General features: G+C 36.7%; 2 protein-coding genes across 3 annotated transcripts; both read right to left on the bottom strand.

The window, feature by feature from the left end:
• LOC109727523 (plant intracellular Ras-group-related LRR protein 6) lies at positions 456-8,637 on the bottom strand. Of its 2 annotated transcripts, none has more exons than XM_020257666.1 (21): positions 8,350-8,637; positions 7,806-7,869; positions 7,562-7,698; positions 7,333-7,419; positions 6,688-6,763; positions 6,475-6,549; positions 6,272-6,341; positions 6,108-6,185; positions 5,939-5,999; positions 5,754-5,832; positions 5,346-5,436; positions 4,592-4,652; positions 4,433-4,503; positions 4,237-4,310; positions 3,983-4,120; positions 3,375-3,479; positions 3,016-3,140; positions 2,843-2,939; positions 2,173-2,247; positions 1,345-1,400; positions 456-790 (listed from the first exon to the last, which is right to left on the bottom strand). In XM_020257666.1, exons 1-21 carry the CDS (start codon positions 8,412-8,414, stop codon positions 715-717), a joined length of 1,761 nt encoding a protein of 586 aa, XP_020113255.1. In that variant the 5' UTR covers positions 8,415-8,637; the 3' UTR covers positions 456-714. The 2 variants fall into 2 exon arrangements, with proteins under 2 accessions (XP_020113255.1, XP_020113256.1); XM_020257667.1 differs by having other exon boundaries at positions 7,654-7,698.
• LOC109727285 (clathrin light chain 2-like) lies at positions 9,997-13,707 on the bottom strand. The gene is made up of 3 exons (XM_020257344.1): positions 13,078-13,707; positions 11,314-11,467; positions 9,997-10,901 (listed from the first exon to the last, which is right to left on the bottom strand). The coding sequence occupies exons 1-3, from the start codon at positions 13,554-13,556 to the stop codon at positions 10,476-10,478; spliced, it is 1,059 nt and encodes a 352-aa protein (XP_020112933.1). The 5' UTR covers positions 13,557-13,707; the 3' UTR covers positions 9,997-10,475.

The following is a 14,076-nucleotide window of genomic DNA, read 5'->3' as shown; positions in this document are numbered from 1 at the left end:
TTGGGAGAATTATAAATAAGAAGGCTGATTTAGTATTTTGGTGTTTTAACTTTAATTGGATAATCAGGACTAGGAATTTATTTATGATAAAAAATGGTAAAAAAAGATAATAATTAAAATATTTTCATATTTGGCAGTAATATTTGATTAGATTGTAATGTCTAAAAAACAGATGAGGCTGCGAGCTTTAATACCGTCGAAGCTCGCCTTAGCCTTACTAGCATGATATGATACGATGTGTGTATCCTAATCACAAAAATACTGTATATATCAATACACTATGATATAAAATATTTATTTATTTTAGCATCAATATATTCTAATTGTTTATTATTATCAAATTTTTTATTCAATAACTATTTACTAATTTTTAAAGAAAGAAGATTTTGAGTAAATTAATCGATATAAATGTTACATATTTTATTGGCATAGTAGGCACGAGTGCACGAGGAGTATGAGTAAATACTTAAAACTTTAGACTAATTAATTTTAGAGCGCACAACGTTTACAACATCACGTAGAAAACTATTACAACATCAAATCATCGTGAAACCTCTTTCTCCACAACAAACAACATAAATCAAACATCAATACACAGCACTAACAACCCCTTTACATCTTCCATTATTTTCCGCAATTTTTTTTTAATATAGCGCACTAAAAATTTGTCGTACAGATAGAAATAATTAATTATACAACTCGCAACCATAAAATCTACTGAGTCGGTAATTTGTCTTTAAGATACGTGAGAATTGCTTTTGTTCCTTTATCCAAGATAGTGCGCCTAATGCTGCAAAAGTAGAGAAAAGAACCGCTCAGAAAAGAAGCAATACATTGTTTAACAGCTCTAATTACTTTGCTCTGAAGCATTCCACTAATCCCTTTTTTTTTTTTTTTTTTTTGGTAGAGCAAATGTAACATCAAGGACAAAACAGTATTTACGGCTATTAAAACTCAATTAATCCAGTAATTTCAACTTAATCAATGCTCCTACCAAATTTAGATGCCTTTTGATTCTAGAGAGCTTACCCCAGCTTTTACGGTAGCTTCTCTACTCAGAAAAGTAGCAACAAGTGCTTTGCAAATTTAATAATTTGCTTTCGCTATGGCAAGGAGCTCAATTGCATTTTTAAGCCCGAAGCAGAAGCTCTAATTAGAAACTTTTCCTTCCGGTGCAGTGAGTAGCTGTCCGCTTAAAACTGCTCTATACATATACAGCACTGATAGAGGGCTCCAACTGGGCCAAAAGGCCTTTCTAGGATCTAAGGGGATAACCTTAATTTTACTCTCGTCAAAATGAGAACTGATCATTCAAAAAGGAAAAGAGAAGAATATCATGTTCACCTTCTTAATGGATTCCCATCGAGTTTCAAGACTTGTAGGTTGGGCTCGAGTAAACCCTGCTCAGAAAAGTTTAGTCATAAGCACACTCAAAAGCCGAAGTAATAGCGTTCTCAAAAGTTATATAGATTGTCTTAGTTTGATGAGTATAAAGATGCATGAGATCTTGAGAAATGATCGTTAATACTCGTTATCGTCAATTATTACAAGCCTAATACATTAGCAGTATTCATTTTATAAATCAACTTTATCAGTATGTTGATTTAACAGCTCAGGCTTGTCTTCAAGGATAAAAATGCATAAGAACTTGGATGATGTATTCTAATCTAAGTTACCAAAATAAATATGTTTATTTGAAATGGAGGAAATTATTATAAGCTTAATCTCCACTTGACCAACTTTTCTATGTAGTGTGCACCATACATTCTACCCCAGCTATTATTTTATGAAATCATTGAGGCTCTGTTTGGATGTCAGAATAAGATATCGGTAATAGCCTATTCGTATAAAGATTTTCTTGCGTGATTAGAATCTAGGAGCTTGATTTTTGCTTCTTAAAAGGCTTTGTCGTCCATAAATTAGTAGGATAGCATATTTCACCTATGAGGTGATTTATCATATTCCACTAAAATGATTTGACAGTCGAAAATGGTATTAATTTTAGACATTTGATCACACTACTCATCTATCAAATACTATATTATTCTCTGGTAAATCAAAGAGATATCCCTAATAAGATGCTCACGCATCCGAATAGGGCCTAAATGATATGAAAACTGCTATCTTGGGCTAATGAAAGAAGGAAAAAAGTAAAGCCACGGAAAAACAAACCAGCTCTGGGGGAAGTGCGGCAATGTTGTTATCGGAGAGATCAAGTTCAGTAAGAGATGTCAAATCCTTGATTTCCTGTTTTTAATCAGGACAATGGCAGACATGTCAGATAACACCTAGATATCAAGCGCTAAGTACGGACACCAATTTTCTTTCTTTTTCTTTTCAGTGATCAGGAAACTTGAAGCAAACGTGCATATTTATTTCTTCAGTAACCAAGTTAATTATTAGCTGGTGCATAATTGTAAGTACAATAGCCAGTTAGTCACTATAACTTCGCAAGATACTGGACTTCACTTCAACCAGAGCGCTCCTTCCAAAAAACCAAAATTCATGATCTCATGAGCTCAGTATGCAACGCTTGCTCTGCAAAATGAGCATCTTAAAGCGGTTTCACATAAAGGAAGCCATTTTACAAAAGAAGATTATAATGGTCTTTTTACAGAAAAAGCTCGTGTACTGAGTGTGCGCCTCTACTGAGTTGGGTATTTCGGGTGACAAACATGAGTCCAGGGACCAGAATGCAATGTCACAAAAGTACAGGGACTCTCCACAAGTTTTTACCCTCGAGTAATCAGATCAACCGAAATATCTAGCATTAGCTGACATGACCGGGTGTAATCAATGAATTCATATTTCATAAATATTACCGATTACAAGAGAGATCTACCTCAGGGATTGTTACAAGGCAATTCTGGCTTAAGTCAAGAATCCGTAGCCCCCTTAAGCACAATAAACCAGTCGGGAATTGGCCCAGCTGCATTCGTCTGTTCAGAGAAGGTCAGTTTAAAAATGCTAAGAGATATTTCTAGTATACTAAGATGCTTTATAATTTATTCCAACCTCAGATATAATTCTTGCAATTGAGGCAATTTAGAAATCACGGAAGGATCTGGCAAGGAAGCCGTATTGCAGCTCAAATCCAGTATTTCAAGCTTTGAGAGGACTTCAAGACCAGTAGATGGAATCTGAGAACAAGGGATATTGTGAGGGTTGCTAGAATGATTCATGTTTATTAAATAAGGCTTGACTCGGTTAAGTTATGGTGTGTTAGTTGTATAGTAGTTAAACATTTTCGAGTAAGATTTGTTGTATACTGATGTTTTAGCCTAACCTCTTACACCAGCTGAGAGTTTGACCAGTGGTTAAAAAAGATGATGAAAGATAAACACAAATAAAAGACAACAATAAGGTTCTAGTACCTCAGCCAAGGGATTATTGTCCAGCTTCAAACACTGGAAATTGGAAAGAGAGGATAGTACTGTTCCAGGCCATTCTTTTATTTTGTTGTTGGACAAAACCAAAACCTGAAAAAAATAAGGTTATATGGATTAATAGCTCCAACCATTCTGGAAAAACTTCTGATGTTAAATTACAAAACGAACAAAACTCTGAGCTGATGTTTCCCTAAAAGAAGTACTGTGAGAATATAGAGCATAATTTTACCAACAGCTCTTTCCTAACAGAGAAGGATGTAAACACAGAAGATGGTTCATTTCTTTACCAAGAAGTACATACTAAGCCATCTCGGCATCAAGGTTTAAAGCTAGACAAGGGAACAAATTTTTGTTAGGAAGGCTTCCAAAGAAGCAATCAAGTACGAAAAAAAGATTCTTTCAACATATACAGGAGAACACTGAGTGGGAGAATTTTCTTTTTTTTCTCAATTTGCAATGGACATCAGATATTACCAATCATAATACACTAATAAATACAGGACTGATTCTTTTCAGCTAAATTTTATGTTCTGTCAAGAAATCAGTTGTGTAAAATGATGTCTCTTCATTTAAAATTCAAACATCTTTCACACCTGTAGCATTGAGCAGGTTGACAACTCATTTGGTAGCTCTTCGATTGAATTCTTTGAGAGATCAAGTTTGACCACCTCGCCTGTCTCCCATGCTGCAGATGGTACACTGGTCAATCCTAGACCAGTTAATTTTAATTCCTGAGGCATGAAAAAAGTAATGCCCAGAAGATTAAAACAAAATATTCATGTCTGTAAACCAATTAGCAAAGTACTATGAGACTACACAAGGAATTAATTTAACAAAAATAATCTACCTTTGAAGACAAGGACAATCTTGTCGCCATGGCAATTTCGACATCTTTTGCTGGAGTGCCTGTAGATCCGGATGCTGCAGAAGAAAATTATAAAAATTACTTACTGGGAAGAAATAAGAAAAATCTGGGACAGAATAAGAACAAATAGGGACTGGAATACATAAATTTACGAGACGACTGGAAGGCAACAATGCACCTTCTTCATCCGATGAGAGTCGACTTCGTAAGTACTTCAACAATGTTGGTGTAGGCCCAGAAACCAATGAACTGCCATTTGAAAAGAGAGGAAAAAAAAAACCATCAGTACGATATTAGTACTTAGCAGTTGATCAATCACAGAAAATGCAACACACACCTCCGAAGAGTTCGTAGGGGGTTGCCACTCAGCAGAAGCTTTCTCAGGGTAGTCATTGTACCTTGAAGATAGTATACCGTCGATAAGATATCATGTCAATAAGAATTGTATCATGTCATTAATAATTATCTCATGGTGAAAGGATCAATACAAAAGTCAGCACTAGAAAAACACATATCAGTAGAAACACAGGTTATTGAAGAAACAATAATTAGAAAATGAATCATCCAGCTTGTAAAATGCAATAGATCAGTTAGCATATACTGACATGAGGTACTTAAATTGATAGTAATGATATATATGAATTAATTAATTGACCATTAACATAAATCAAAATTTTAAATTCAAGCAGCTTTCAGAAAGGTGAAGGGAGCATTTAATTTGCAGCAGCAGCAGAGGTTCGCATATAATGCTGTTTCCACCACCACGCCAAAATGTAGCCTATGACAGGAAATTCTCCAGACATCCACGATACCATTCATTGAGAACTTTGGCACACCTAGATTCAGCCACAACTTACACTAATTGAAGTTGACAATCAGTCATAAGAAGTTCTATAACTACTATTTGTGAAGCCTTCTCAACTTTATTATTGCTCTATGCTATGGTGCGATAATGAATTAATGATCATATTATTTAATTTTCACACCTACTTCAACAAGCTCTTCCATTGCTCTATTGATCATTTCAGACACTAGATTATGCAAAAAAAAAAAAGAAAAAAAGAATAGATGAAGAGAAGCTGCATACATACCAAGCTCAGGTGGCAGGCCAGATAATGAATTATTTGACAGATCAAGAACAGAGAGCTGCAACTTGCACATTTCCACAGGAATTTCCTTCAACTGGTGGCCATCAATTCATCAACCAGGAAATAGTAGTTTTAGTATAATAAAATGATAAGAAATCACATTGCCGAAGCTAATCACTGTTTCACATGGATGGAAACATATAAAATGTATGGAACTAATTATACTGTATCATATTTCACCAAGATAACCCATAAGGATTTCATGTGGATTGAACTCTTAAGAGGATCTGTAAAGGTGATTATTATTACAAGACAATTAACTGGGGGAATTCTCCCATTATTATAGGTTAGCACTGCGCCTAGTGGGCTGACAAAATCAATATAAAAGTAGATATGCAAAAATTGATTAACCTGATTTGAGTGAAGATCTAAAGTCCCTAAGTGAGAAAGAGCGCCAATCTCTGGTGGTATTGTTGATAGCGAGTTGGTTCTGAAATGCCAAAACAGCATATCGAAGTGAGATTTAAGGAGCTATGAAGCAATCATTGCATGGTAAAGTTATAGAGCCCCCAAAAATTCAGGAAGATTGAACAGACCCCATATAAAATTCAGCAAGTGAAGAGCAACCCTTTATTGCAGAAGGAATTGATGAAATTTCTGGAGAAAGGCACATGAAAAAGGCATAGTAAGTCCAAAAATGGGAATACATAGAAATCCCAAATTAAACCTCCATAAATTGCAATTTAACAAGCAGATTTTTCTTACTGTTCTGATGAAGGTCCAGACGAATTAATTTTGAAAGAACCCCAATGCTCTCGGGAATGCTGGTGAGCAGATTTCTTGCTGTAATCATCAGAAAGTTGGATACTTTGAGAGGCAAAAGTAGGAGGAGATAATTTACATTTATTAAAGTCATTATATCCAGATACCTGCATTTAGTTCTGTAAGCATTGTCCATGGCATGAATATTTTGTCGGTGAGCATTGTGAGCTTATTTCCCTGAGATATTATAAAATGTCAATGTTCACATTTCAGCAAGAAAAAAAGAAAGAACTTGAACAGCATAGTGAAGTATCAAAATAAAAGTCAGCTTATAAGTTCGGAAAACCAAAATGGTACTTGCGGAAAGTACCTCTACGTCCAATTTCATCAACTTGGTACAGTTGCCGAGCTCATTGGGAAGTCCGGCTAAGCAATTGTCAGATGCCTAATAATAAGGTGAATTCATCAGAATCTGCTCTAGAATTGTCATTGACAAAACATTTCAAACTGGAAATAAAGCAAACAAGTAAAGGACATCCATATCCATTCCGTTATGAACAACACTATTAAAAGGCAAATTTACCTTCAACTCTGATAAATCTAAGCACCTCCCGAGGCTATTGGGCAGCTCCTTAAGAAGGTTACTTGACAAGTCGAGCCTGCGAGGATTGAGTTAAACCTCAATTACATTTGTTACAGCAGGGTTCTCACATACTTATGCGTAGAAACAAGAATTTAAGTATCCATCGGTATGTGCCGTATCTACCGTACCTAATCATGTCAATAAGATATCAGCACGATACAGCCCCGTGCCGATGGCACAGTTCAAAACCCTTTTCACTTTAAATTAGTAAGTTATTTTTTCAATAAAGTTCAAAAAAATTGATAAAGATACATAATAAGCAACTAGAAAATTTTGTTGCTAAAGAAAATAAATTTTTCATATCATTATGCGTCGGCACATATGTATTCTTTATGATCAGCACGCATTGGTACAGCTTGGCACGCAATGTGCCATACCATGCCAGCAAGTTTACGGTACGATCCTGTGGCAAGGCACTTAAATCCTAACGTAGAAAGAATTAAGTAGCGACAAAGCGAAGCATATAGAGGACATTGTAAGAAAATGATGATTTACATGCACAATTTATGTTGTTTCATTGAAAACAAAATTTCCTATTCGTTGCCTACAAAAAGCCATTAGAAAAGGAATTAAAAAAGGACTCACTTAACTAAAGAAGCTGCTGACCCGATCTCATCGGGGATGCTGGTAATCTGGTTATATGATACATCCAGGGACTTTAGCAAGGGAAGCCTGATCAACAAGGAAAAGAGGTGTTCTAATCCAATGCAGTACAGCAAATATTTCTGATTCCTATATTCCGATCTTCATCTACGATACTGAGTAAACGAAGCACTCAGAAGAAAAAACAAAAAGAAGAATGAAAGCTACATACTCCCCAATAGCTGTAGGAAGAGAAGACAGCTTATTGTGACTTATATTTAAGACAGACAGCAATGATAAGTTTCTCAGGTCTTCTTTCAGAACCTCAATGTTGTTATGAGCCAAAATAAGCTTCTGCAACTCGACCGCCTGCAAAATCCAAGCGTGTCATGACAAAATCGAAATTTGAAAAAAAAAAAAATCATGTATTGATTACGCATTTCATATGGCATATGGACAATAGAAAAAATTGATACCTCCCACCATTTGTCGTCGGCACCAACGGCTTCCAAGTTCCTGTAAACCTCATTAGGTACCTCCCTAAGGAAATTAAGAACGTGAAAAACCAAAAAAATTATACAAATGCTCATAATGCGTGCAAAATGTCGCAATAATTATACGAAATTAAGGCCAATGCTTCTGAATTTTACAAGTTTCCTAAAAATATGATGGATTTTGCCATCAAGCTGGAATGAAAATGCAAATGCGATATGAAATACAATTATGAAATTTGCATATATTCATAATATGGCATAAGATAGGAGTAATATATAGTTTTTTCACATATAATTAAGAAATGCTAAGACAATATAAAAGCTCAGATTTTTAAGCTAAACCTGCATTTCTATTAAAAATTTAAACATTTTGATCCAAATGATGGTCTTAATGTTAATGATCTTAGCATCACTTTTTTGCGAAAAGATCATAAATGTAGCACATCTTTTGCTCTCGCTAATACTAAATTAGCGGCCCCCTAAATTTGAATCAGGGGATAATATGGGGATTGAGATGAAGAAGCACCTGAGGGAGCGATTGGAGAGGTTGAGAGATCCCGAAGCTCGCGCCGATTTTAGGATCCGATCCATTTCGCTCCGAGATTTGATTCGGATCTAATTCGAATCCTCGGTGTTTTGGGGGGTTTTGATGCTTAATTTCGTGAAATGGAGATTGATGAGCTCTCGCCGATCTCGTTCTCGGCTTTGGGCGTGCTTTATTATTCGTGCTTTGCCTGTTCATGGAGGAACTGGGATTCCGACACACCCAGTGGGTGTTGTCGTCTCCAACTTTTAGCTTTTTTTTCCTTTTCTTTTTCTTTTTCGTTTTCTTTTTTTTTTTTTTTTGCAGTAATTTCGCTGATATCGCTTTCACAATCTAAAAATTTATCAATATTCTTCCAAAATTATAAACATCTATGGATACCTTCCTAAATATAAAACTAATTAATCAAAACTTTAATACCTCTTTTATCCCCAGATCAGTTTTAATAATATTTTTTTCCTAATTCTACAACTAGCAAATATTTTAACACTATTACGACACTATTAATTTATTAATAATCTTTTATTAAATGTTTTCTTTTAGAAATTTTTGTCTGATTAATAATCCTAATTTGAAAGTTTAAATTGTCCTCTCTATTGCCGGAGATATGACCACATGAGGTTTTTTCTGCAAGCAATATTTTTCCTGTTAAGTCTTTTTTTTTTATTTATTCAAAAGTAAGAAAGAGGAAAAGAAAACAATTAGGACCCAAGATAAATTAGGTCTCAAGATAAATGAGAGCTTTTTAACATAGTCTAGTGTACGTAATTTCATTTTAAACTCTAGTAAAAGCTGATTTAAATATAAAAAAGATATGAGAAAAATAAATATATAAGGAATGAAGCGGTATATACTCGTTAGTTATTGCTTATAGGCCCAGGATTTTTTTTTAATATTATTAATTAGACATTCAAATTTGATAATTTTTATAAGCCCCGCTCCCAGCCCTAACTTGTCCATGACGCGCGCACATTGAGATCTCGCCAAAGGAAAGTCATTCATACCTTTAAGTAAAATTATCATATTTATTTTTGTACATAATATTACATTATCTCATTCTATATATTACAATAAATCAGTTATAATATATTTTCTGTAATCCAACTAAAAAGTACAGAAGTTATTGGTATAGTTTTCGACTCGTGGATGAAGCGATCTTTGATTAGAATAATAGTGGTTCTTTAAGATTGAATAATATGATTTAACGGATAAAAATAATCAAAAAGAATGATCTAACGATAGAAAACTTAATAGTATCAAATGTTTGGTGTTATCGATAGCATTGTAGTCGGACTCCATACTTGCGCCCCCACTCTATTTTATCTTATTAATAATAGATTGCCTTTAATACCAAACAGACCCAAAAGTCTCACAAGTCACAGCAGTTAGAAAAATTGCGAAAGACTAGTAAAACTTGGAGAAAATCTAAGTGAAGCCAAGTTAAACTTGGAGAAAATCTAAGTGAAGCCAAGTTTCAAATATTACGGCGTTGAGAGAAACTTCAATAGGTAAAACGCAGTCACATCACATTATCTCGAAGATCACAAATTGCAATTATTGTTAAAACAAATTGTCCTTTAAGAACAATGCAAAAAATAATAACAATGTATATAATAACTAGAACATTACTGCTAGGAACCAGAGATTTAAAGCCCACAAAGTTTATTAACATCAGTGTGCGAGTGGGGCAGTTACAAATGAAGCAGTGTAAGATGAATAACAGCAGAATACACAACCATCCCTCAGTGATGAATAACAACATGTAGTTGGATACACAACCATCTCTGAACCACTAAAGAGAAAACATTAAACTAAATCCGGGCAAAGGTTGTAGGGACACATACGATCCACAGTAGAACAAACACACGAGAGTATCATCACCACACATTCACATCTTAGTAAAAATAACATCTCGGAATACAATCCTACACCACTAATGCCATATCTCTACAAAAGGCAAGCGAAGTTTCGTAAATCAGATAAGATAGCATCTAAGTATCGCATAATACCATCATGATTCCAGTAATTCAAAAGCTTAAATATAAGCTTATTATCACCAACCGGTGGCTTGCTATAAGATAGTGCTATTTGGCAATGATCGCTTTTTCTCAGGCAGCGGGATCTGGATTGGTCGCTGGGGCTGCAGGGCCAGTTGATGTAGCGGGGGTCTTTTCCTTGGCCGGGGGACCGTTTGCTGGGGTTTCTTTGGTTGGCGTGGTTGGCTTTTTCCCAGCAGCTGCTGCGGTTTCTGCAGGAGCTCCTTCCTTGGCGACTGGGGCAGGTGGGGGTGGGGGCTTCATGTGGGGCGGAGGGGTGTGCTTCAGCTTAATCAGTATCTGGCGCATCCTGGAGAGGTCCGTGGGCTTGCCGGGCTTAGGGCCCTGGATGACCACAACAGACGGCTTCTTCTCCTGATCTTTCTTCTTCCCTCTCTTCTCAATGTTGGCTATCTCGTGCGGGACAAGCTCGGCTATAGCTTTCCAGTACTGCTTGTCTGCGTTGGCGTGGAACTTCTCCTGGTTGGCTAGGAAGAGCTGGGCCATGAAGCAAGGAAACAGAGAAACTAGTATAGGAAGATTTTCCAAGTGAGAATACAAGAAATGTAAAAATGCATTACAACCCCCTCATTTTTTGATTGGTTGATTTGAGTTTTTCTTCTTTTTTTTTTACCCTGAACAGCCGAATTAGAGATTCAGTTATATTAAACAACTGTTATCAGCCATCAACTGTTAACCAAAGATGCTTAATTTAACTGAATCCCCACCATATTAGATGGAATCCCCAATTCATCTGAAGGAAACGACTCAAATAAAAATGAGCAAAACATGTGCAGCTTCCAATAATAAATAAATAGTTGGGGGATCTATTTTGAAAATACCCTATTGTTAAAATTGTCAGTGTAGATTTTAGCTTATACAAAGCATATAAAAAGATTGATTAATTTACCTTCTCCTTTTCTCGGTTCTGAGCCTTGTTTGTCTCGCGATTCAGCTTCCTTTTCTCATAGAAAGCTTTCTTATACTCTTCAGCTTCAAGGATGATTTGGTTACGCAACTCCTTTTCTTTCTTCTCTTTCTCCTCAAGAAGGATAGCATTTTGTCTGTATGTTTGCTGATTAGAGTTAGTCTCTTCGGCGGTTCAGCCCTACCTTTAATATACTAAGAAGAAAAACTATTGCCGAGAAATAGCACAACATCCTATTAAAAACATAAACAGAGGTTTTTACAGTTGAAAAGGTCTTTTCTTACACCATGTTGGGACTCATTTCCTGTAGAAGTTCAAGCTAAATCTGCAACATCTGCTTATCTTAACTTAACTCCAGCAAGTTATACACTCGTCTACTTCAGAGTAAAGAAGCACGAGAAAAAAAGAAAAGAAAAGAAAATTATGCATAATCATGTACGAAAAAGTGAAGTGCTGGCTTTTGAGCAAGAGAATAGAAGAAATCCTCCATAGGTAAACAAATTAAATAATTGGATAAGCAAAGTGCTCTATATTCCATGCACCCATCCTTGCTATAGATTGATGACTCAAACAAAATATCCTTAAATATTCCTCTAATATAATAAGCGACTTGTCTACACCCACCAACCAGCATTCGCTACCACCAGGATAATTGGAAATCAATCCATTAGGGTGGAATAAACAAAAACTATGTGCTCTTGCAAGACCACCATTGATCAATCTCTAACTAACCAACACAGAACAAATTTAACCATATCGGTGAAGGTCTTCTCAAAGTACGTGTTATGAGCATTGAGACATTAAAGAGAGAGATGTCTGGTGCAAACAGGACAAGTAATTCACAATTACATTCATATAATCCTGCAAAGACACAATAAATACCTTAACCTTATTCTATACTCTCTGCTTTCTAAAGCCATCTATGTTCCAACCTATATCGATCCATTTATACTACAGTTCCTACAGTAGCTCAATACACTAATGATACTCACCTTCTTCCCATGTTCAATTATTCCCCACCTTGCTACCATAGTAGAACTTTTGGGATCCATACTCCTCACTTATAAATCACATCTTTAGGTGACATCTGCCTCCTAGCACGGTTCTACCTTTTCAAGGGCAGTAAACACCTCTTCATTGTTGAGATTAGTAAGCAATCTGCCATGCAAAGCTGGTAGCCCAAACAGACAGAAGACTGGATTATAACTTCCCATCCCAGGCCTAAAGTCAGCCCAGGGCAAACTGGACCTTGATTCTTTAATTTGCCATTGTTTGGCATTTGAGCATGTATGCTACTCACTGATAGCAGAGAGGGATATTTGCAGTAAGACATGCAAAAGAAGTTGTGTGTTTAACCTCAATTCTATGTTGACAAATCTATTCAATAAACTAATCAACATGTAACAGTAGACCAATTATTCTAGATTTACATTAAGTTGTACTATTGTAGTAACAAAGAGACTTTTTTTCTTGACACCATAAGACATGCTTATTTCATGCCAGATATAAGATGCAACAGAGCATAATCCATATATTCTAAGATTAGATCTATAATCAGCATCATCTGTAAATACTTGGATCTATCACGAGAGATAAATAATCTGAAAATTATTCAGGTAAAAGCCAAATAATAATAATAATAATAAAAGACAGATCTAAGCATATGAATCTAAGATATCTCACAGCATCATAGTTCCAAACAAATCTAAGCATCAGATAAGCTGATCTGGGCAAAAGAGGACTCACCGACGCCATTCCCGCAGAATAAACCCCTCCTCGGGCTGCATCTCGCTCGGGGGAGGGAGGATCGGGCCATCGGAAGCAAAGACGTCGCCATTATCGCCCTCTTCATAAGCTTTCCCGTTCGATTCCGGCATCGAGAAGCGGGACGGGGACGAGGAAAAATCCGGGATGGGATCGGATCGGAACCCGTAGGGCTCCGGCGACGGAGGGAAGCTTCCGCCGCTGCCGACGTCGCCGGAGACGTGGCGGACATGGATCTCGTCGAATCCGGCGCCGCCGGGGTTGGGATCGTCGGCGATCTCGATCGTGTCCTTGGATTCATCCTCCGCGGCGGCGCCGAAACCGGAGTACCCGTCGAAGCGCTGGGAGGCGAGGCGAGGGTCGTACCCTAGGTACCCGTCGTCGTCGAAGGGGCGCACCGAGGACCTCACCACCTCGTCCCCGTCGCTTCCGAAGGCGTCGAAGGAGGAAGCCATGGACATCGAGGTATATAGATCGCCTCCTCACACTCTCTTCTCTCGCTCACTCTCTCTCTCTCTCTCTCCCCCTTTTACTCTCTCCCTAGATCGGTGGAAGAACCTAGATCAGTGGGGAGGAGGGAGATGAGAGGAGGAGACGAAGGGGTGAATTGGTGACGGTGCGATTCTATATAGTGGCGCTGTAAAATGACGATTTTGCCCCTGTGATATTTGAGAGAGAAGAAGAGGACGCCATGTATAGCGGTGTGGTATGAGCTGTGCTTGTACAGCACTAGCATTTGGTTTCTGATACTGCGTCTCATTCCCTTGTAATTTTTCTTTTTGGGTTAATTGTATACCCATCCCTACAAATATAGTAAATTACAAATATATTTATGTAAAACTTAATTTTTATAAGTTATTCGTGCAAAAGTACTAATGTATTCAGATATATCCCTGCCGTTAGATTCCGTTAGAAAATTTTCGTTAATCACAGTTAAAATACTTAATCATGGTTAATTAATAAATGAATTGACAATTTTAT

This window comes from Ananas comosus, linkage group 22, assembly GCF_001540865.1.
Source record: "Ananas comosus cultivar F153 linkage group 22, ASM154086v1, whole genome shotgun sequence".
Lineage (NCBI taxonomy): Eukaryota > Viridiplantae > Streptophyta > Magnoliopsida > Poales > Bromeliaceae > Ananas > Ananas comosus.
This window is presented reverse-complemented; position numbering and strand designations above follow the sequence as displayed.